Source organism: Stenella coeruleoalba (assembly GCF_951394435.1).
Source record: "Stenella coeruleoalba genome assembly, chromosome: 14".
NCBI lineage: Eukaryota > Metazoa > Chordata > Mammalia > Artiodactyla > Delphinidae > Stenella > Stenella coeruleoalba.
In genome coordinates this window covers 81,251,171-81,273,832 of record NC_137160.1, presented here as the reverse complement: position 1 = coordinate 81,273,832, position 22,662 = coordinate 81,251,171, and the positions used below count along the sequence as shown (strand labels likewise).

The following is a 22,662-nucleotide window of genomic DNA, read 5'->3' as shown; positions in this document are numbered from 1 at the left end:
AGCCTGGGCCGCTAGGCACAAGTTACCACTGATAGCTATGGCCCCTCACACTTTGCATCTTTAATGAAAATGGATCAAATTTGACACTGCAGGTGTACTTCTGCTATCTAGGCCCAAGAATGATTAAAAATTTAACCCAAGTTACAGGTTTTCTACAAGGACTTAATCTGCAACTGCAGGAAGATCCAGCACCAATGGAGACCAGACCTGCTGTGAGGATTAAATGAAAGAGATTATGCAAAATGCTTCTTCTTAGCACAATGCCTGGCAGAACTCAATAAAAGAGATTCTGCTTTCCTTTAGTGGGTGCTAGAGAAGTATCTGTTGACTGACTAGCCATTCCCCAGGGCCTATCACAAATGAACTTATAAATACTGAAAATAATTCAATGTGTCAAGAAGTTAAAAAGAAAAAATTATCTTTTGCATTTTTGTGTGCATTTGTTATTCAAGTAAAGTACACATTTTTAAGTGCTCAGAGACTACAAATCACACTTAAAAAAAAAAAGGCACTGCCTACATTTGGACACTTGGGGAAATTTACTCATTCAAAACTTTGGAAAAAAACCAAAAAACAAATTGCCCTGGCTGAATATTTCAAATTCTGACTGGAAAACAAGAGTGTAATAAAAAGTTAGTACTATTTTCCTGTTTCTTTTATTTATATACATATATATCTTAAAACACAGTTACTTTTCATTTTTAAATTATACAAATAATACATTTTCAATGTAGGAAAACTGGGAGATACAGGTAAGCAATGGTCTTATCTATATTCTTCCAGATTTTTTTTTCTTTGGACACATATATGCATATTTTGTTACAATAATTCCTGTCCCTCCAAAAAAACTTCAAAAATAACAAAAATCAAACAGTAAAACTAAAAGTAGACTGGTCTTAACTGTATCACAGGTGCTAATTTATATTATATACACAAATCTATCTACATTCATTTCAATTTCGACTTTTAAAATCTAAATTATGCTGTTCCAATAATACTAAAAGATGCCACTTTAAACAGCAGCAGTTTCAGAATAACTAAGAACTTGATTCAGGCATGTTCCTGATTGCTGATAAAGAGTCAAGTATTATTTTTTTTCATTAAAGTAAGTAGCTTTCTAGTGTTCCATCTTTCGAAGAGAAGGTTCTGCCAGTTCAGCCACAAGCTCCTCACACATTTGGTTACTTTTTAACAAACTCTTCATTCATTCTGGTGTTCTTGAAAATATTCGTCAAACACGGAAGATGACTCATCTTCATGTTCCTGACACAAAGGAAACACAAGATAGAAAATACATCCACTTCCCCTCAGTTAGACCTAGTATATGCTTACATGTTTTTCAGGTAATGCTCTATAAGGAGCTAACGCCCAGCATCAGCTCCAGGTGTTGCTCACAGTGATCGTTAATAACAAAAGGAATGACTGACAGAATGTTTCCAGACATGTGGTAAATTAAAGGGCTTATATCTCATTTAGAAGTAAACTCTTCCTCGAGTTTATATTCATGCCAATTCTCAGCTAATGTGCTGTGACAGGGCCTCACTGACATACGTGAGGGCAGCCCGAGCCCAGTTGCATTTCACCTCCTCTTTCCATGTATGCCCAAGCTCTGAGGACAAAGAGCTTAACTCCATGGGATTATGCAGGAGGCCAGTGAGTGCTGGTAAACGTTTTTACCAAAAGGCAATAAACACCCCAAACCAGAAAGTACCTTCGGTTCTTTAAATTCCAAGTCTTCTCCATACTGAATGGCAAAATCAATATGCTGTAATACGATGTTCATGCTTTCTTCATCTGACTGATCGTAAGGCAAAAATCGAACCATGCTGTAGTCGTCAATCTACAAGTTGGGGATTTCAGAAAGGGTCATTCTGAAGTACAAAATACTTAATTTTCAAATTATATTTGAGTTTTATAACCATTTACACTTCTGGTTAAAACCATTTGTGTGTGTGTGTATGTGTGTGTGTTGTGGGGAGGAAGGACAGACAGAGACAGAACAACAGCAAATCAATACTGATTTTTCTGGCTTATGACCAACTAGAATACTTGCTAACTTGTTACTGAACCAGACACTGTTTCATAGGCATTTACCTGAACTCAACCACCACTGGAAATTCCAAAAGGCAAAGACAAGTCTGAGCTCCCAAAACAGCTTGGAATAATAGACACATCAGTTAACTTACTGGCTACTGACAATAATTGCTTCTAAATTAAACTGCTGACCAGCCAGCCCACAGACTCCCACCCTCCTCCTTTGGCAAGGCAATAGGGTTGGGCCATGTTTTCCAAAATGGTGGCCACTGAATGGATGCCAATACACACCTGACCAGGTCATTAAAAATAAAATCCAACAATTTTGAAAGCTTACCAGTCCACATATAGCGTTAGTCAATTTTTTGAATTTTTTGCTTCTTAAGTCGCTTGTAGGGTCATCTAATAAAGAATACATGTCTGGATCTAGAAACCTTTAAAAGTGAGAAAGAAGACTGATGAATAAAAGGAAGAATAAATCAGGACACTAGATTTATAGACTGACAGAACCTCACATCGAAATAAAGCTTAGAAGGTTCATCTCTGCAGCTGACATATGATGATATGGAAGAAGCAAACTCACTTCTCAATTTCCTTTTTAGCTTTCTTACTCAGCAGATCCATTTTCGTCATGACGTTAACTTGAGGAATTTCTAGAGAGATCATAGCACTCAGGGCTGATAAGATGCCAGAAATAAACTGAAGGAGGAAACAGAAAAGGGAAGATGAATCAACTGGTGCCAAAAAAGTTCCCTGGTCTCCACATAAAAGAGAGGCTCCTGCTTCTCTCTGAACAAAACTGGCCTAAGTAAAAGAAAGGCTAAAGTAAAGTAAAAGAAGACAGTCCACTAATCAGATTCTTGACCCCTGGTTTCCAAGGGTGAGGATAAGGAGGGAAAATGTAGATTTAATCCATGGTGATCACAAATCTCAATTTAGATGACACCTTTAATCTTTTCCATCAAATATTCCTTAGGGGCTACTAATGGGAAATAATGTTTGTTTTAGATAGTTCATAAACTAGATAAAACATCATCAGAAAAAGACTTATATGAAGATACACATCTGCCTAATTTTTCTTGGTAAGTAGTTCCCCCAAATCTATATACAGTATCACAATTTATCATTTGAGTTAAGAATACATTATTATAATAATTTAATATTACGGGATATTAAATAATTCTGGAGTATAGTTTGTGAAACATCCAGAAATCATGCAACAATTAAAGGAGACTGCCATCTGCTTGTACCCATGACTGAAAAATCGACAACAGATTTATCCTCGAACCTTGAACGACTCCACCATGAACTGAGAATCAACAAGAAAAACTCCACAGACTCGAAACTCCCACTGTTCTAGTTGCTGGACCAGCTGTTTCATCACGGGCAGGTGAGTGTACAATTCAATCTGACCTACATGAAGAACATTATGAGACTATTACAATCAGGATATATGTTAAATTACCAAATTACAGGAAAACAATTTCCTATAAGACAGCTGAGGAAAAAAAAAAAACGAAGTCAACCTCTGGTGGTAACATATTCAATTTTCAAGGGGTCTTACAGGCTCTTGAAGCAATCACAATACCACGAGAATTCCAAGGAAACTATGCAGTTTTACGTAGAAAGTGAGGTTCTTCACACTTCCGTTTTTGCTGATCAAAAGTGAATGCTACAAAGGTGTGTTAGGTTTGGGAATCTTCATCAAGCTGTACACTTATGACCTCTGCAGTTTTCTGTGGGTGTGTGTATGTTCAGTTAAAAACAAAGGGGAGGGACTTCCCTGGTGGTGCAGTGGTTAAGAATCTGCCTGCCAGTGGAGGGGACACAGGTTCGAGCCCTGGTCCGGGAAGATCCCACATGCCGCGGAGCAACTAAGCCCGTGCACCACAACAACTGAGCCTGCGCTATAGAGCCCACGTGCCACAACTACTGAAGCCCGCACGCCTAGAGCCTGTGCTCCGCAACGAGAAGCCACCACAATGAGAAGCCTGCACATGACAAGGAAGAGTAGCCTCCGCTCGCCGCAACTAGAGAAAGCCCGCGCGCAGCAATGAAGACCCAACGCAGCTAAAAATAAATAAATAAATAAGTAAATTTATTTTTAAAAAAAGGGGAAAAAATGTGAGAGCCACAAACGATCAAAACTAGGTTAGGCTTAAGTCTTAAATTCATAATTTGGCTTGAGAAGTCATGTGATCATCTGTCCCCTACCAGTCTCACCTCAGGACACTTCCCTTTGTTTACTGTGCTCCAGCCACAAGGGCCTTTTTGGTGCCTCAAACACAGCTCATTTCTTCCTGCCTCAAGGCCTTCAACATGCTGTGCCCTTTGCCTGCAGCACAGTCTCCCTCACCTTACCCTAAGGTCTGGCTTACATGCTACTTGATGAGAAGCCTCCCCAACCTCCTTGCTGTGTGATGGTCTGTGCTACTCCTGTGGAGTGCCTGTCAGAAATATATTAAATAATCATTTGGGTGATTATTTATTTATTTGTTTGTTTATTTATTTATTTACGGCTGCACTGGGTCGTCGCTGCTGTGCACGGGCTTTCTCTAGTTGCGGCGAGCGGGGGCTACTCTTTGTTGTGGTGTGTGGACTTCTCATTGCAGTGGCTTCTCTTGTTGCACAGCACGGGCTATAGGCACGCGGGCTCAGTAGTTGTGGCACGTGGGCTCAGTAGTTGTGGCTCGCAAGTTCTAGAGCACAGGTTTAGTAGTTGTGGCACATGGGCTTAGCTGCTCTGCGGCATGTGGGAGGGATCTTCCCGGACCAGGGATTGAACCCATGTACCCTGCATTGGCAGGCAGATTCTTAACCACTGTGCCACCAGGGAAGTCCATTTGGGTGATTTTTGTTTATACTGCCTAGCACTACCACTTGCCTGTGGACTCCATGAGGGCAGAGACCATGGGTACCTTGCTTTCTAGGTATTTCCAGGGTACAAAATAAGCACTCAGTAAACTCAATGAATTAATATAAGCCAATAAGTAAGCGAGTTGTACCTTACCGCAGCAGGGTTTAGAGCTACGAATGCTCACTCCACTTTCTCCACTGAGGACAGAATGAGCACGACTTCAGGGAAAATGATACATTCAGATAGCTGACTTACCTGGACAGTCAAAAAGGATGTAGTCATCCTCTACATGGCCGAGACAGTCCTCTAGCCAATCGAAATTATTGGCAAAGTATTCCATGCAAAATACCAATCCTCCATTGGGACCGAACTGCAGAGTATTGTCCTCCATCACGTCATCCACCTCAATCAATTCCCGGATGTCTGAAACCACAGAGAGGGACCACAATACAAGAGCATTATCCTCACTGGTGATAATTAACAAATATATAAAAACTCACATGCATGAAATTACTTCTGTACATGGTTATTCACTGTAGCAGTGTCCATAGTAACAAATTAAATACATTTTTGTACAGCCAGACAATGAAATCCTATCCAACCATAAAAAGGAGAAGCTCTTGGGCTTCCCTGGTAGCACAGTGGTTGAGAGTCCGCCTGCCGATGCAGGGGACACGGGTTCGTGCCCCGGTGCGGGAGGATCCCACATGCCGCGGAGCGGCTAGGCCCGTGAGCCATGGCCGCTGAGCCTGTGCGTCGGGAGCCTGTGCTCTGCAACGGGAGAGGCCACAGCGGTGAGAGGCCCGCGTACCGCAAAAAAAATAAAATAAAGGAGAAGCTCTTTAAGAACTGAGGTGATATAATCTTCCAGGTATACTATTCACTGAAAATTGCAAGGTGCAGAACTCTGTGTTAGAATGCCGTCATTTGTGTTAAAAAAAAAAAAAAGACAAAAATTTACTATATATACAAATATACATATTTTATTTTACATGCATAGACTTTGGAAAGATATCCCAGAAACTAGCAACACTGGCTGCCTCAAGGGAGGGTAGCCACCTGCCAGGACACAGAGCTGGGAGGAAGACGGTTTCCTGCATACTTACTCTTCTGTACCTTTTGCAATTTGAACAATCTGAATATACACCACCTATTCTTAAGCAAGTAAAACAAAACCATACCAAGAAAACCAATTACCGTTTCTTAATATCATCACCCTAGGGAAGCTACTTAACCTCCCTGTGCCTCACTTTCCTTATGTATAAGAGTGGGGACAAATCATATATCCTGGGGTAGAAGGATGAGGACTACATGAGATAATGTAGCTAAATCACCTATAGCAGGAGCTTAAACATTCTGGTATACACATGGTTCTCTTCTATTACAAAGTATTGGAAATCAGTACTCTTGTGTTCAAACCTACAATCTCAGTTCACTCACAGCCACATTTATATGGATAATGTCTTCCTATGCACTTTCCCAGGGATAAACATCTGCTCAAAGTTAGGGCCTTCTAAAAGGATGACTCAAGGACATTAGTCAGTAAGGCACTTGTACCAGAAAGTGATGTGAACTAGAGGTGGGGGGATTTTTGTTGGCTGCCATGTGCATCCCGAAGCAGAGAAGCTGGTCTGTAAGACAGACAAAAAGAGACAGAAAGCCAGCCTAGATTCCTGTTAGTTTTTATGTTTTGGGTTCTAGTCTCTCATAAAGCCTTGCTTGCTCTTGGGTTTTGTGAGAAGTCCCCCAATTCCTTCTAAAAAATCCTCCTTTTATATAGGCTAGCTTGAGTGCTCTCTGTTGGAAGCAACCAAATGATCCCAAAGCAATGAAATGCTTTTTCTCAAGGAAGATGACTGTTTCATACCTCTTCCTCTCTTTTCAACCTGCCTCCCTCACCCTACCCACACCCACTTCTAGCCACCCTCAGCTGATGACCACACATGACATTCACAGAAACCAGAAGTCAACAAAAGAGAATTTCCCACATTCCCACCACCAATATTACATGGTGCCTTCCACCTTGGCTTCCTTCCGGCTACAATGGAAGAACTCCCCAACTCTTGGCAAAGGCAAAACCCTCCACCTGTTTGGGAGCCCCTCCCCTTTCTCACTCTCGCAGTCAACCTTACAGTCATTGCCCCTCTCTGGTATCTTCAGTTTCTTTCTTTTTATTGGATCATTCTCTTCAGCATACAACTCTGTTCCAGTTACCATCTTCAACCTTAAAACCTCCCTTGACCCTCACATACCCCACCAGTTATAGTCCCACTTCTCTGCTTCTTTCACAGCAAAACTTCCTCAGCAAGTCATCTCTGCTCAGCATCTACACGGCATCACCTCAGTTCACTCTTCAAACCACTGCAACCTGGCCTCCATCCCTACCATCCCACTGAAATCACCAAAGTCGCCAACACTTCCACATTCCCAAATCTCACAGTCACTCCTCTGTCTTCTTGTACAACTTCCCAGCTGCATCTGACATAACCAGGCACCAGCTCTTTAGTGAAACAGTCTCTTCTCCTGGCCTTTTTTAAATAGATTTACTTATTTATTTTTGGCTGTGTTGGGTCTTCGTTGCTTGCGTGCAGGCTTTCTCTACTTGTGGTGAGCGGAGGCTACTCTTCATTGCGGTGCGCAGGCTTCTCATTGCAGTGGCTTCTCTTGTTGCGGAGCACGGGCTCTAGAGTGCAGGTTCAGTAGTTGTGGTGCACAAGCTCAGTTGCTCCACAGCATGTGGGATCTTCCTGGACCAGGGTTTGAACCCGTGTCCCCTGCACTGGCAGGTGGATTCTTAACCACTGCGCCACCAGGGAAGTCCCCTCCTGGCTTCTTTGATGCTACATTTTCCTGACTTTTTTCCTACCTCACTGACCCCACCTCCTCTACCAGACCCCTGAAGATGAGACACCTTCAAGGCTTGTGGGCTTCAGTAGTTGCAGCACGCGGGCTCAGTAGTTGTGGCTCACGGGCTCTAGAGCGCAGGCTCAGTAGTTGTGGCGCAGGGGCTTAGTTGTTCCACGGTATGTGGGATCTTCCCGGACCACGGCTTGAACCCGTGTCCCCTGCGTTGGCAGGCGGATTCCCAACCACTGCGCCACCAGGGAAGTCCCCGAATGCCTTCTTGGTATAACCTCTTAGATAGCTATCAGACATCTCAAACTTAGCAAGTGCAAAGAGAACTGCCTCAAACTTAAACCGATTTGTCTTCCTCCTCAGTAAACAATATCATGCACTCAACAGCTCAAGTCAGAAACCTAAGAGTGACCCTGATCTCTCCCTTTCCTACACCCTTCTAGTTCAATCTCCCACAAAATGCTGCTAATTCTACTTGCAAAATATATACCATATCTGCCTGCTCCTTTGTATCTCCACCATGATCACCCTAGTCCAAGCCACCTAAACAACTGTAATAGCCTCACTGCTGGTCCCTGCTTCGACTCTTGACCCTCTGGAGTCCATTTTTCATCTGAGAGCCAGTTATTTTTAAAAACATAAATCAGGGGGCTTCCCTGGTGGCGCAGTTGTTGGGAGTCCGTCCGCCTGCCGATGCAGGGGACGCGGGTTTGTGCCCCGGTCCGGGGGGATCCCACGTGCCGCAGAGCGGCTGGGCCCGTAAGCCATGGCCGCTGGGCCTGCACGTCCGGAGCCTGTGCTCCGCGGCGGGAGAGGTCACAACAGTGAGAGACCCACGTACCGCAAAAAAAAAAAAAAAAAAAAAAAAAAAAAGATTAAAAACATAAATCAGGGACTTCCCTGGTGGCACAGTGGTTAAGACTTCATGCTCCCAATGCAGGGGGCCCGGATTTGATCCCTGGTCTGGGAACTAGATCCCACATGCATGCTGTAAGTGAGAGTTAGCATGCCACAACTAAGGAGCCCTCAAGCCGCAACTAAGGAATCCATGTGCCACAACCAAGAAGCCAGCGAGCCGCAACTAAGGAGCTCACAAGCCGCAACTAAGGAGCCCTCTTGCCGTAACTAAGGAGCCCACCTGCCGCAACTAAGACTCGCCACAACCAAATAAATAAATAAATATTAAAAAAACAAATAACCCCTCACCAAAAAAATAACAAAAGAAAACCGTAAATCAGATGTCAATCCTCTCCCCCTGCTGGAAACCCTCTAATGACATTCCACTGTTGAAAGGTGCTGTAAATTGAGGATTTTTTTTTTTTGAGGGGGGTGGCTGTGCCGCACACAGCTTGCGGGATCTTAGTTCCCCGACCAGGAATTGAACCCATGCCCCCTGCAATGGAAGCGTGGAGTCCTACCTACTGGACTGCCAGCGAAGTCCCTTATAAATTGAGTATTTGTGTCCCTCTAAAACTCATATGTTGAAAACCTAACGCCCAGGATGATGATACTAGTAGGTGGGGCTTTGGGGAGGTGAATGGGATTAGTGCTTTTATAAAAGAGGTCCCTCTCCCCCTTCCATCATGTGAGGACACAGTGAGAAGTCAGCAGTCTACAACTGGGAAGAGGGCCTTCGCCAGAATCTGACCATGCTGGCAGCACCCTAATATTGGACTTCCGGCCTCCTGAACTGTAAGAAATCCATTTCTGTTGTTTATAAGCCACCCAGTCTGGTATTTTGTTACAGCGGCCCAAACAGACTAAACAGGGTAAAAAACAGGAAAAAATCCATACTTCTCATGTCCTACTAGCTCCTACCCATCTCTTTCCTTCACTCCTTATGCCCCAGCTTATCAGCATCTTCGCTTTTTCTGGAACACACCAAGCCCTTTCCCATCTCTCCCTTATATAGTGACCTTGATATTCTTCCAACTTGGTGAGCACATTACCATCTTCAGGTCTAGGCCCAAAGAGCTCCTTCTCAGAGACGTCATCCCTAAAGCAACCTCTCCCAGTTATTCCTTCTCATCAGCCTAAAGCAGTCCTTACCACAATCTGTAACATGTTTATCATTTTGCTTATCTCCCTTGCTAAAAGGTCCACAAAGGTAGGGATAGTATCTGTCTTGTCCTCTGCTATAACCCTGGTGCCTGGCATAAAGTAGGTGTTCAACAGACAATTGAATGAATAAATTAAAAGACTTAAAAGACAAAACAAAACATTTAGGTTGTTCACTTATAGTATGATCAGCAGTAAAACAGGTTTACCAAACACGATCAAACATGAAAGAAACAAAAGGGAAGGGTGGTGAGGGAGGAGTCTACTCATTTTTAATTCTTACTTCAGAGACTAAGAAAGGATACTGTCACATACATCAACATGAGCTGATGTCACCAAATGACATTCAGCCTCATGTTGTTCACCACAAAACCAGGGGACCAGACTGTATTAATTTTCAGCTTCTGTGTTGAGCAGCCAGTGCTCACTGCCTCCCTACTCCCCTATTTTTCCTGAAGGAGGGGCAAGGCTCTGCTCAGGACTTACCAGCCATCACGGAGTAGTTGAAATGTTCTGCTGCAGGATCTAGGTTCACAACTTGGACAGACCGATTGAGGGCTTCACAGTGCTGGACAATGGTGGCACAATAGGTGCTCTGTAATGTCACAAAGCATGAGGGGTTAGAGCAACAAGCAGTGCAGTGCTTACCCTCTACACCTCCAGAAGGACTCTCCACACCCCTTGAGCCGTGTCTACTAAGGCCAAAACTATTCCTTCATTGACCAAGAAGCTGACTGAAAAGAGGGAAAAGGCACTGGGCTGGGAGTCAGGACACCTGACTGGGCTGCAGATCCAGACCTGGCTCGGACTCATGGGTAACCCTGGGAAGGGTGCTTTTCCAATCTGTCCCTCAATTTTCTTGTCTCTAACTGGAATGGCCTCCATGATCACCAAGGCTCCTTACTGCTCTAACATGCAACAAGTGGAATTTAAAGGGAAGATTTCTGATTGCACATTGCAGCACCTGACACAAGGTGTCTCCACTAGGATTGGTACAGTCCAAACAAAGCTTTAGGTGGGGTGCTCAGGGACGATGTCTCTGAGAAGGGAATATCTGAGCTGAGAGACAGCAGTGTGCTTGCCAAGCCAGGGGAGTAACATTCCAAGATGAGAGAATATCAGGCCAGTAAATAGCCTGGAAGTGCACTATCAGTTTACAACTTTGGGTTTAGAAAATTTTTTATCCCTCATGTACTATGTTAAAATCTCTAGGCTACTTGTCTGTCTCTCCCACCCTCTATTTAAAGGCAGGGATGTGGGAACTTTCCTGGTGGTCCAGTGGCTAAGACTCCATACTCCCAATGCAGGGGGTCTGGGTTCAATCCCTGTTGAGGGAACTAGATCCCACATGTAGCAACTAAGAGCCTGCATGCTGCAACTAAAGATCCCACTCGCCTCAACAAAGATCCCACGTGCTGCAACTAAGACCCGGCACAGCCAAATAACCAAATAAATACTTTTTTAAAAAATAAAAGATAAAAAAATAAAGGTGGGAATGTGTTGCGAATTCCCTGGCTGTCCAGTGGTTAGGATTTGGCACCTTCACTGCCAAGGCCCAGGTTTGATCCCTGGTCAGGGAACTAAGATCCAGCAAATCACACAGCAAGGCCATAAAGTAAGTAAATAAATAAAGACAGGGATGTGTCTTATTCAGTTGTATACGCCCAGGGACTATAACAATACCTGGTACATAATAAATGCTTGATAATTATTTCTAATTGACTCATATGTTTGAATAAACTCCACAAGTGCACAGGACTTTGTGTGTGTGTTTTAGTCACTACACAATCCCCAGGGCCCAGAACAATGCTTGGCACAAAGAACATGCCCAGTGAGTATTTCTGGTAGCAGGCATCAAAAGTTTATAGAAAGATACTTATCTAACACAATCTGTCTGAAAATTAATCTAGAATATAGAAATAATCTCTATCATGCTTTTATCTTTCTCCTCAGTGACTTTACACACACTGTTCTCTCTGCCTAGGAGGTCCTCTCTATACATCACACTGTATTTTAAGTAACTAATCTAAGTATTCCCAAATAGACTACTGGCTTCGGGTAAGCAAGGGCCATATCATAGTCGCATGTGTATCTCCTGCACCCAGAATAGGCCAAGCATCAGAGCAACGTGTTTGTCAATTTAAAAACTGAAGCCAGGGCTTCCCCGGTGGCGCAGTGGTTAAGACTCCGCCTGCCAATGCAGGGGACACAGGTTCGAGCCCTGGTCCGGGAAGATCCCACATGCCGCAGAGCAACTAACCCCGTGTGCCACAACTACTAAGCCTGCGCTCTAGAGCCCGCGAGCCACAGCTACTGAAGCCCGTGTGCCTAGAGCCCGTGCTCCGCAACAAGAGAAGCCACCGCAATGAGAAGCCCGCGCACCACAACAAAGAGTAGCCCCTGCTTGCCACAACTAGAGAAAGCCTACGCACAGCAGCGAAGACCCAACACAGACAAAAATAAATAAAATAAATTTATAAAAAAAAACCAAAAAACAAAAAACTGAAGCCACACAACACCTCCACAGACTCCAGTGTTTCCCACACTCCTGTTACTTGATCAATATCGTCACAATTTCTACCATATTTGAGTGCCCCTAATAGGATTCCCTTAATAGTTGTTTACAAGAAAAAACTGTATCTCTAACCAGAAAACCAGTTATAATTTCCATAACGTGAAGGTAATCATAAAATTATATGCAACTTTAACAAAATTCTTTCAGTTCTAGCTGAATATAGTTGCCTGTCAAAACCTCTGAGTCTAAAATCTGCTCTCCAAAAAGACTTGAGAATTAAAGAAGTGTTGAAGATACGCTAGCACCAAACTGATGATTTCACCTCAATGCAAACCGAAAGAAAACTGAAAAGGGAGCAACTTTCTCAATACACGATTCAATGCTCATTAATGTCAGGCCCATGTACCTCCTAAAGTCTCCTCAAATTCCATAAGTCCACGTCTCAATCTCTGAGAAGCAGTGATTAACGAGACCCCACTTTAACCTCCTGGGTTAAAGACTGGGGACAAATTCTGGAGTTAGACAAAACTGGATTCAAATTCCAGCCATCATGTACTAGGTGTGTCACCCTGAGCAAAAACTTAACCTTTCTGTGTCTCATTTTCCTTACCGGCAAAATGGGAGTAACAGGACTTAACTCACAGGATTTTTAAGGAAGTAAGTTGTTTTTCCTTAACAGGAAAGGATCTGGGGCTTAAGTACGCTATAACTTGGGGCAGTATCTGGGGCTTAAGTACGCAATAAATATTAGCAACTATCATCAATCTCCTTTCAAAACAACAACAAAAGGAACACTGAAGCCCAGACTGCAGAAGCGAGCTGCCCAGGGTCTCAAGGTCCCCAATACACACAACCGCCAGCTCCTCCCTCAGGACCTGAACCTCCCAGCCTCCCACAAACTTCGACATTTCTCTCCTTCTTCCGCCAAAGCCTCACCTTCCCGCTGCCTGCGGGGCCCATGACCAGCTGCGCATACCGAGGCATGCTTGCTCCCGCGGTTCCTGACACCTCCCGCCGCCGAGACCCAGAACGCCACCACGACGCTCCCTTCAGCCTTCGCGCGACGCCCACTGAGTTCCCGGAACACGACTACAAACCAATCGCAGTCCAAATTCCTTTTGCGTCTTCAGTTCTGCCGCGCCTCTGACTACGGGGTGTCCGGAAGGCCAAATCCCATGTGAAACGCGTTTTGCGAAAAGCCCGAGGAGGGTTTGCGCGTGCGCAGAAGTAGTTGGCTGAAAAAGAAGGTTGGGATTCTGGCGAGGTCTGGTTGCCCTGGTGATAACGGACAACCGTAACACTCTGCATCCCTCAGCCGCGTGCCTTGGTCCTTTATTTGCGTACTGATGTTTGACCTATATGGTGACCCTCGAGATTTACAAATTTGCAGAGGATCTGGATACTGAGGTGGAAGGCACCTTTCGTTTTAGAGGGAAGGTATACTTCCTTTCCGTGACGCATCCCTTCCACAAAAAGATGCAAACGTACAAACGCTCAATCAACTAAAGGACTCCCGCCCCTCCCCCAACTTAACTCCAGGATCGTGGATCTGCCCTCCCCGCTCTCCCGAAGCTGTTCGGGCAGTGTCCGGACTTCATCGGAGGGGGCTGGAATCCGGCGTCTGCCTCTTCACCCCCAGTATTGCCCTGCTTGACGCACGCGTGCTGACAGGGGAGGGGAAAGGGGAAAGCTTCTCCCGCACATAGCTCGCGGTCAGGGCACACGGGAGGAGATGCCCGGCCAGGGTCCAGTGTCCGAGTGGACGGAGTGCAGTTCTTCCACAGAGCCGCCCACAGGGGCCAGGGCCGAGGGTGGCGGCGGCGGGTGAGGCTGCGGGGCCCTGAGGGGTTTGGGAAGATGGCGATCAGCCCCGGGTCGTGATCCCCGGGTAGAGGAGTGGGTAGGAGCAGGCTGCTCCAGTAGACTGGTCCCCAATGTACTGAAGTGAGAGGAAGAGAGAACCTTTGTTGTGGCCGCGATGGGAAATATGGAAGCCGACTCAGTTTAGGGGAAGGGCTTCAGAGGGAAGCTTAGGAAGAGGGTTGGTGCAATGACTGACTAAACGCGGTGACTGCGACAGTCGCCTGGGTGCCTCTTCTGCCCCAGGGGGCGCTACGAAATCTGCTGGCAATTTTGCGGTCTGGTCAACGTACTTCTACAAAAAAGGGGTTGGCGGGGTGGGGTTGGGGGGTTGGGGGGCACCAAGGGAACAGAGGTTCAAAGAAGCGCTTACAAGTCAAATCATTTCCCTGTGTGTGACATTAGCCACCTTTATGTCAAATTGGGATTCATAATCTGTAATGAGACAGATGACTCTGAATCTTAGAGACACCTTGATTTTAACATTTTCTTCACTCAGTAGTTCCTTTTTCATAAATCCATTTCATTTTGAGCAGGTTTTTACTATTATTTCCTGGATGCTGAAGACAATTAGTTGCTGAAGTTACTGCTGTGGGCAGTACCTCCTTATCCCTTGCATGAGTTATTCCCTAAAAGTGAGAATTGCCCGGTGTTCCTCTGAAGCCCACCGTCATGGCTCCTGCTGCACCCATGGCCATGTTTTTTTAAAAAAATAAATGTATTTGTGGATTTAGGATTTCTAAAGATAGGATGGGGTTGTGTGTTTCTTTTCTGTTTGTCACAGTGCTTGGCAAAGTTCTGGATCCCAGTATCTCAGGGGATCAATGAATTCTTGGTCATTGAATAAATTGCAGGAAGAGGAAAAGGGGAGTGTTTGTCAATTTGAGAAAAGAAAAAATGAACTTGTACAAAATTAGCAACATTCCAGACTAACTTATCAGTTCCAGTTCACCTTAAATTAAATACAATAAATTACTTTATTAAAAATAAAGGAAGAAAATATCATGAATAGCACAGAAGCCCAAACAACTTTATTGAGCTCGGTGTAGGAATTAGATTAGGTGGCTATAAAAGTAAAGCCAAATCTGGCTTACAGTAATTCCTTTACAGAATGGTAAAAATCTCAGATAACCCACTTTGAAGAAGCCTGGAGTCATTAGAATATAACCAGAATTACAGGAGAAGATTTGCAAGACATTATTATCTGATGGAAACATGAAAAGTAAAAAGCATCTGCAATACTGTCCTTTTTTCATTTAAAATACTTTCTTTAATGCTTATAAAGCTGTCAATTATTACATATTATTTACATCCCTTTTTTTTTTAAACAGATCAGCTGGATATTCTTATTACCAGAATTCCAAAGGTATTGGTGAGTAGAGCATATAAAGCAGATAATATGTATCAGTAATATGGCTCAGAGAAGCCAGTTTTGCTATAACTACTCACACAATGGAATTTTAAAAAGTCTTCATTAGCATCCTTGGTAAACTCTTTAAGATTTTCAAACAACAATCCAGCAGGTTCTTTGTCTCCTGTTAAGATATCTCACATCAAAAGAGTACTTCAAAATTGCAATGAATCTGAAAAGAACTGTGTTTATAACCGATGTTGGTTGAAAAGGACAGAACGCAACCTGGGGTTTATACACAGGTTGAAGGAGAAAATTCTAAATTGTTCAACTTCAAAGAACATAAAATATTTCTCAATGCTGCTATTTTCCTCTCACTTGAAGTAAAGGATAGAGCTGCTGGAGGTAAGAGGTTAAGACAGGCCCCCAAGACCTCTCACTAATTTTTTGAGGGGAGCAATTTCAATTCAGTGATATATAAACCTGAATTCACTTTGCTTTTCCTTGGAAAATTTATAGTCCTAACAGTTACCTAGGAAAAACACACACATATCTGCGTGTATATACATATATATCACTATTTATTTTATATACATGTGGTTGTTTTAAAATGGAATTGCTGAATCATATAGCAATTCTGTTTGCTTTTTTTGAGGAACCGCCATACTGTTTCCACAGCAGCTGCATCATTTTATTCAATATATTCCCACCAGCAGTGCGCAGGGCTCCAATTTCTCCATATCCCAGCTAACACTTGTTTTCTGTTTTTTTGATGATAGTCATCCTTATGGGTATTAAGTGATATCTCACTGTGATTTTTATTTGCATTTCCCTAATCATTAGTGGTAGTGAGCATCTTTTCATGTGTATATTAGCCATTTGTATATCTTCTTTGGAGACATCCAAAGTCTATTCAAGCCCTTTGCCAATTTTCAATTGGGTTGTTTGTTGCGTTTAACTATTATTATTATTGTTTTATTTTTTATATTTTTTAGAAGATGAAACCCCCTTGATGGCAGTTTCTCTTTTTAAAAAATTATTATTATTATTATTTTTTTTTTGCGGTACGCGGGCCTCTCACTGTTGGGGCCTCTCCCGTTGCGGAGCACAGGCTCCGGACGCGCAGGCTCAGCGGCCATGGCTCACGGGCCCAGCCGCTGCGCGGCATGTGGGATTTTCCCGGACCAGGGCACGGACCCGCGTCCCCTGCATTGGCAGGCGGCCTCTCAACCACTGCGCCACCAGGGAAGCCCTAAATTATTATTAATTAATTAATTTATGGCTGTGTTGGGTCTTTGTTGCTGCGCGCGGGCTTTCTCTAGTTGCAGCGAGTGGGGGTTACTCTTTCCTGCTATGCGTGGGCTTCTCACTGCTATGGCTTCTCTTGTTGCGGAGCACAGGCTCTAGGCGCGCAGGCTCAGTAGTTGTGGCGCATGGGCTTAGCTGCTCCACGGCATGTGGAATCATGCCGGACCAAGGATTGAACCCGTGTCCCCTGCATTGGCAGGTGGATTCTTAACCACTGCGCCAACAGGGAAGTCCCTAAAGCTCTTCATTTTAACACTGCCTCATTAAAGGGATAAAATGTGTGTTATTCTATCTTGAGTCTAATGCAGAATAGAATTTCGAAACTATATACTGAAGGCAAATGAATGATAAAATATTTTTGAAAATCTTTAAAGCACAAATCCTGCATGTATATTCCTGTTTAGTATGGTCTGACATACAATAAACTAAAGAAATAAGTTACTGTCAACATTTTGCATCTCAGCTGAGTTCAAAATAATTTTGTCCATATGTAATGATTATATATCATTATATATAGTAAATATTTATAAATATCTTAGATTTTTGTGTGCTCTAAAACCAAATGGCATATCATAATGTCTCTTCAGATTTAACAGTCTGACTCATACTGGTATTCCAGGATAATCAATGACACATGTAAATAGATGGATCTTAATAATTAATTTGTTAAACTTATCTTTGCTTATGAAATTCACATAATAATGTCCTTGCCTACAGATAGATTCAAAGATGGACACAAAATGAACTCACACATAGCCATGCTGCAAGAGTTATGGAAAACGCCTCAAGTTCAAACAATTCACATCCCTAAGTCAATGACAGAGACATCCTTTCTAAAGGTATGCTAACCAAATACCAATACTTTATTTAAATACCGATAGTCTTTGTATTCAGAGCTGAACTTTTTATTGAAGATAAGCTAGTTAGAGGGTAAGGCACTGTAGAAGACAAGTACACTCAGCACATTGTCTAGGAGTCCATAAATATCTGCTGGGTAAACTCATGAGTGAATGCAAGGATTTTATCATTATAGATTCCCTATCATAAGAGTTCTTTCAGGGTTTTATGATACTTTGGATCTAATGTACCTTTACTCAGGAAGCTCAGTGCCAAGCACAAAGATGCTTGAGGAAAGTTCCCCTCTAGAGACAGAAACCCAACCTCATAAAGATTTTGCTCAAGGACCACAAAATTAAAAGCAAGTAAGTAAAGAAAATGGCAATAAACACTTCATAACTGTTGACCCGTATTACCCATTAAAGATCATAGCTGGCAGAAGTACCCTCTCTAGAGCAATATAAATTAGGGTTACTAAAGATCTGTGCAAACTGATAAGTTATTTCTGACCAACATTTAATATTTTCTCTGTATTTATTATCTATTCAGTTCAATAAATCTTGTGTTTGTATGTATATACACATGCATATATAGTGGAGTCTTGCATTTTAGGTGAGCGTTAACTTCTAAAATCAGCTAGTACAGTGAAAATCTTAGTCAAAATTACTTATATGACTGGGACTTCCCTGGTGGTCCAGTGATTAAGACGCCATACTTCCACTGCAGGGGGCACAGGTTTGATCCCAGGTCAGGAACTAATATCCCACATGCCACTAGGCACGGCCAAAAAAAAAAAAATTACCTATATAAGAGACCAACAGACTACCCTCAGTCTGTCCAACACCGAGAGTTATTCTTCTGGTGCTAGAAAAGACTGTTTCTAAGACTAGAGTAATTGTGTTTCTTTTAGGTACCACTTTTGAGGTACCACCTCAAACATCATATTCAGAAGGCAAGATGCCTACACTCACTGAGAGGCACATGGGAACTAAGACTCATTGACAGACAGCAGATTCACACTTTCCTTATTCTTCTAGGGCAGTGTTTCTCAAACCCAGTGGGCATCTGAATCACTTGAGTGGAAATGGCAAACAGAGTCACTTGTACTATTTAAATGGCCATTTCTTTCTCTCTTAATTTTTTGGCCAAATGAACATTCTATCCTTTCAGATATGGAATATTGCCAACCTCTGTTCTACAATGCAGCCTATAAATCTTGTTTTGTCTTCTAGCATCCAGACCTCACCTTAGGCCAGAAGCGTTACCTGTGCAGCATTGCTAAGATCTATAATGCAAACTATCTGAGGACGTTAATGAAGAGGCAGTACATGCATGTGACCCAGCACAGCTCACAAAAACCAGGCAGGTGCACCTCCAGGTAGTTTCTCACTAGTTCTCACAAGAAACAAGAGGGTGTTCTAACAGAGGTGATTTGTGCGACAGGTGTCCTCACTCATCACAGGAGCCACCTCAGTTCTCGTTACTCACAGAAGCAGCATTACCCCTGCACTACATGGCGACACCAGCTGGAGAGAGAGGACTCGGGGCCTTCTAACATTGCAGCTGCATCTGCACCTGAGATGATCATACAGCATTCCCTTTGGCGACCAGTGAGAAACAAAGAAAGGTTTGTTTCCTACTCTTTAAGAGAAAAATGTACCCCTCAATTTTATTTGAGCTAAATGACATTAAATCTTGTGTTCCCTAATATGTTCACTTTATTAAATTCAGAATAGGTTGGACAAAAAGCACAAAAGAATGCTATCTTATAGTCTCTTTACTGAGCTGCCTGGGATATGTTACTGTTTTTAGAACTTTGTGGAATTGTAAAAATTTCGATCAGCTAAAGATATGGAAGACTGCCCTTTTAAATGATTCCCACTCAAATTTAAAATAATACAAACACTTTCAAAAGGAGAAGCATATGGTGGCTTATGCACAGGGGAATACTATAAACAAAAAAGGAAAAAGGAAAAAAGAGATTAAGATGCCTGATTATTCAACCTGCGCTACAATCGTTAGCTTTGCATCTCAGGGTTAGTATGTCACGGGAGAATTCAGGGTCTGAAAGGGTCTCTTTGGTGATGCCGGCAGCTTAATAAAAAGAACATATATGGTCTTCCACATGCATTTGGCAGCTGTTCACTGTGCTGGTTCCAATTAAGATGCTTCTCTTTCTTACAGTTTAAAAACTGGATATGCATCTAAAACAAGATGTAAGTCACTGAAGATTTTTAGAAAACCAGGCAGACTGTTCATGCAATCAGGTAAATGTGGAATTCTTAATATATGCATTTTTAAAGATGTCATGCTAAAAAATATTAAACCCAATATAGTTCCATTTCTATTAGAGAAGACATTAAAAAAATTTAGAATGTGACTTGCTTATATTGCTCCAAACAAAACTAAACATGAGGGCTTCCCTGGTGGCGCAGTGGTTGAGAGTCCGCCTGCCGATGCAGGGGACATGGGTTCATGCCCCGGTCCGGTAAGATCCCACATGCCGCGGAGCGGCTAGGCCCGTGAGCCATGCGCGTCCGGAGCCTGTGCTCCGCAACGAGAGAGGCCACAACAGTGAGAGGCCCGCGTACCGGAAAAAAAACAAACAAAAACTAAACATGAAATCGATTTCTGCTTTCATTTAAAAGAACACACTGCTCAGGGACTCCTGCATGCAGGATCTTATTTCCCCGATCAGGGATCGAACTCATTGCCCCTGCAGTGGAAGCACAGAATCGTAACCTATGGACCACCAGGGAAGTCCCCAGACAGCAATATTTTGTATAGAATCAAATAGTTAACAAAGGGCTATATCACCTATACCATTTTGTTTAATATTCAAACCAGTGGAAACAAACCAATTATTATTATCAAAATTTTACAGAGCAACTCAGACAAATCCACATTTGGGAAGGATCAGCATAAAGGATCCTTCTACCACAACTACAGAATATCACAAAATGAAAAAGGCAAGAGAAAGACTGAATGCTCAGAAATATTCCTCAGAATTGATAAAGTGGAAAGGATTAAGTGGAAGTTAAATAATTTCCTAGTTACTACCACAGTGAGTAGGGAAGTTGGTAGGAAACAGGGAACTTAGGCCTTCTGAACCCATATCCTACTGCTGTATGATAGCACCACTCAGCTCTGCTGTAAGTACCATACCATGCCTATCCAAGAAATGAGGGAAATGGCAGGGGAGAAGGTAAGTCTGGTTCCAAAAAGAACAGCTGGAGGAAACCACAGATAGAGGAAAAGTCCCCATGGTCCCCCAAGAGAAATGAGAAGGAACTTAAGGAAAACAGAGAATACTGAAGCTATAACTTCCCCCAGTCAAAAGATTTTGAAAAGCAATGGGAAAATAGGACTTAGTAACAGAGAATTTGCTATACAATAACTTGGCTAGAATACAGTACTGGGCATCTTATTTTAAAAAATAAGAGATTTAGGGGGAGGGGGAGATAATCAAATTTTGAAAATTGCAATTTGTTTTTGCCAAAGGCTTATTAAAAAAGTAGGTCATTTTGAAGGTTGTTCTTGTATACAAATCTCAATTTTCAGGATGAAATACTTTATTTCCAAAACAGACATTATAAACTCTTATTTTTTCCTTCAGTTTCCACAAATGATTCTGAATCATACATGAATGAAGAAAAAAAGGAAGATGATTTGCTAAATAAGTGTATGCAATCAATGTCAATTGAAGAACACGGAGAACATCTGATGCTAACTTGACAATCTTGAGTATTGGTGATGTGCCAAAGGTGGGGGGAAGGGATTGTGAATCGTGTCCTCTCTACATTCAGTATTGTTATTCACCACTAAGTCATTAAGTAATTTTAGTTTGTTCAGAAACTTTTACTACCATGTAAATGGTTTGATGTAGTTCCATGTACGAATATTTTGTGTAATAAAATTTGTGTGAAATATATGCGTGTAGTCCTAGCTAGGTACAATTAAAATTCTTGTCACCTAAAACTGAATTCTTCTTCTTTAAATCTGAAAAATACATTGTATAATTCTCTGTTTACAGTAAGTCCTAAAATAGCAACATTAGAATATCCTGGAAATATTTTCCAAATCAGGCTGAGGAAAACTCTGAATATCCTGATATAGAATAGCATTTGATAGAGGTAACATCCTGGCTTGCTCAATAAATATTATCTGCTTGAACACAAGTTAAAAATGGAAATATCAATTTGCCTTATTTTATGAAAATTGCCAAACACTTGGACTCTTAAACTAGATTTAAGTTGGGAATAGTTGTATTAATGAAAGCATTGTTCACATTACATTTTTGCTCTAGTGTGCTTGCCTTCTAAATGTTTTAGAACATTAGTGTTTTAAATTTTTATTTTTTTAAATTTAACTTTTTGAGGTATAGTTGATATACAATATTATGTAAGTTGCAGGTGTACAACATAGTGATTCACAATTTTTAAAGGCTATACTCCATTTATAGTTATTGTAAAACATTGGCTATATTCTTTGTGATGTATAATATATCCTTGTAGCTTATTTATTTATACATAATAGTTTGTACCTCTTGATCCTCTACCCTATCTTGCCTCTCCCCAGTTCCCTCTCCCCACTGGTAACCACTAGTTTGTTCTCTACATCTGTGTTTCCTTTTCGTTATATTCACTAGTTTATTTTTTAGATTCCACATATAAGTGATATCATACAGTAATTTGTCTTGCTCTATCTGACTTATTTCACTTAGCATAATACCCTCCAAGTCCATCCATATTGTTGCAAATGGCAAAATTTCACTTTTTTATGACTAATATTACAATGTGTATGTACGTGTGTACATACACACACACACATACACACCACATCGTCTTTATCCACTCTTCTGCTGATGGACCCTTAGGTTGTTTTCATATCTTGGCAATTGTAAATAATGTTGCTATGAACACTGGAGTGCACGTATCTTTTCAAATTACACAGTAGTGTTTAAAAAAATTTTTTTGTTAAAACGTA

At 42.2% G+C, this 22,662-nt stretch overlaps 2 protein-coding genes across 3 annotated transcripts; one reads left to right on the top strand and one right to left on the bottom strand.

Annotated features, from left to right (window-relative positions):
* Window positions 1-637: 637 nt before the first annotated feature.
* Window positions 638-13,394, bottom strand: GPN3 (GPN-loop GTPase 3). Its single transcript, XM_079942431.1, has 8 exons — window positions 13,257-13,394; window positions 10,292-10,400; window positions 5,147-5,314; window positions 3,323-3,447; window positions 2,618-2,733; window positions 2,372-2,468; window positions 1,712-1,840; window positions 638-1,263 (listed from the first exon to the last, which is right to left on the bottom strand). The coding sequence occupies exons 1-8, from the start codon at window positions 13,302-13,304 to the stop codon at window positions 1,201-1,203; spliced, it is 855 nt and encodes a 284-aa protein (XP_079798557.1). The 5' UTR covers window positions 13,305-13,394; the 3' UTR covers window positions 638-1,200.
* Window positions 13,395-13,971: 577 nt separating this feature from the next.
* FAM216A (family with sequence similarity 216 member A) lies at window positions 13,972-21,954 on the top strand. Of its 2 annotated transcripts, none has more exons than XM_079943205.1 (7): window positions 13,972-14,144; window positions 15,512-15,546; window positions 17,557-17,678; window positions 18,909-19,038; window positions 19,120-19,303; window positions 19,861-19,943; window positions 21,293-21,954. In XM_079943205.1, the coding sequence occupies exons 1-7, from the start codon at window positions 14,053-14,055 to the stop codon at window positions 21,409-21,411; spliced, it is 765 nt and encodes a 254-aa protein (XP_079799331.1). In that variant the 5' UTR covers window positions 13,972-14,052; the 3' UTR covers window positions 21,412-21,954. The 2 variants fall into 2 exon arrangements, with proteins under 2 accessions (XP_079799331.1, XP_079799330.1); XM_079943204.1 differs by having other exon boundaries at window positions 15,512-15,552.
* Window positions 21,955-22,662: the final 708 nt, after the last annotated feature.

Bases quoted from the DNA above. Each gene is read 5' to 3' on its own strand.
- GPN3 (XM_079942431.1), bottom strand. From the start codon at position 13,304: ATGCCTCGGTATGCGCAGCTGGTCATGGGCCCCGCAGGCAGCGGGAAG. The intron at 10,401-13,256 runs GTGAGGCTTTGG...GTGACATTACAG, and splicing joins GCCCCGCAGGCAGCGGGAAG to AGCACCTATTGTGCCACCAT. The intron at 1,264-1,711 runs GTACTTTCTGGT...CCTTTGTGTCAG, and splicing joins TGGAATTTAAAGAACCGAAG to GAACATGAAGATGAGTCATC.
- FAM216A (XM_079943204.1), top strand. From the start codon at position 14,053: ATGCCCGGCCAGGGTCCAGTGTCCGAGTGGACGGAGTGCAGTTCTTCC. The intron at 15,553-17,556 runs GTGAGTAGAGCA...CCTTGCCTACAG, and splicing joins CCAGAATTCCAAAGGTATTG to ATAGATTCAAAGATGGACAC. The intron at 19,304-19,860 runs GTTTGTTTCCTA...TCTTTCTTACAG, and splicing joins CCAGTGAGAAACAAAGAAAG to TTTAAAAACTGGATATGCAT.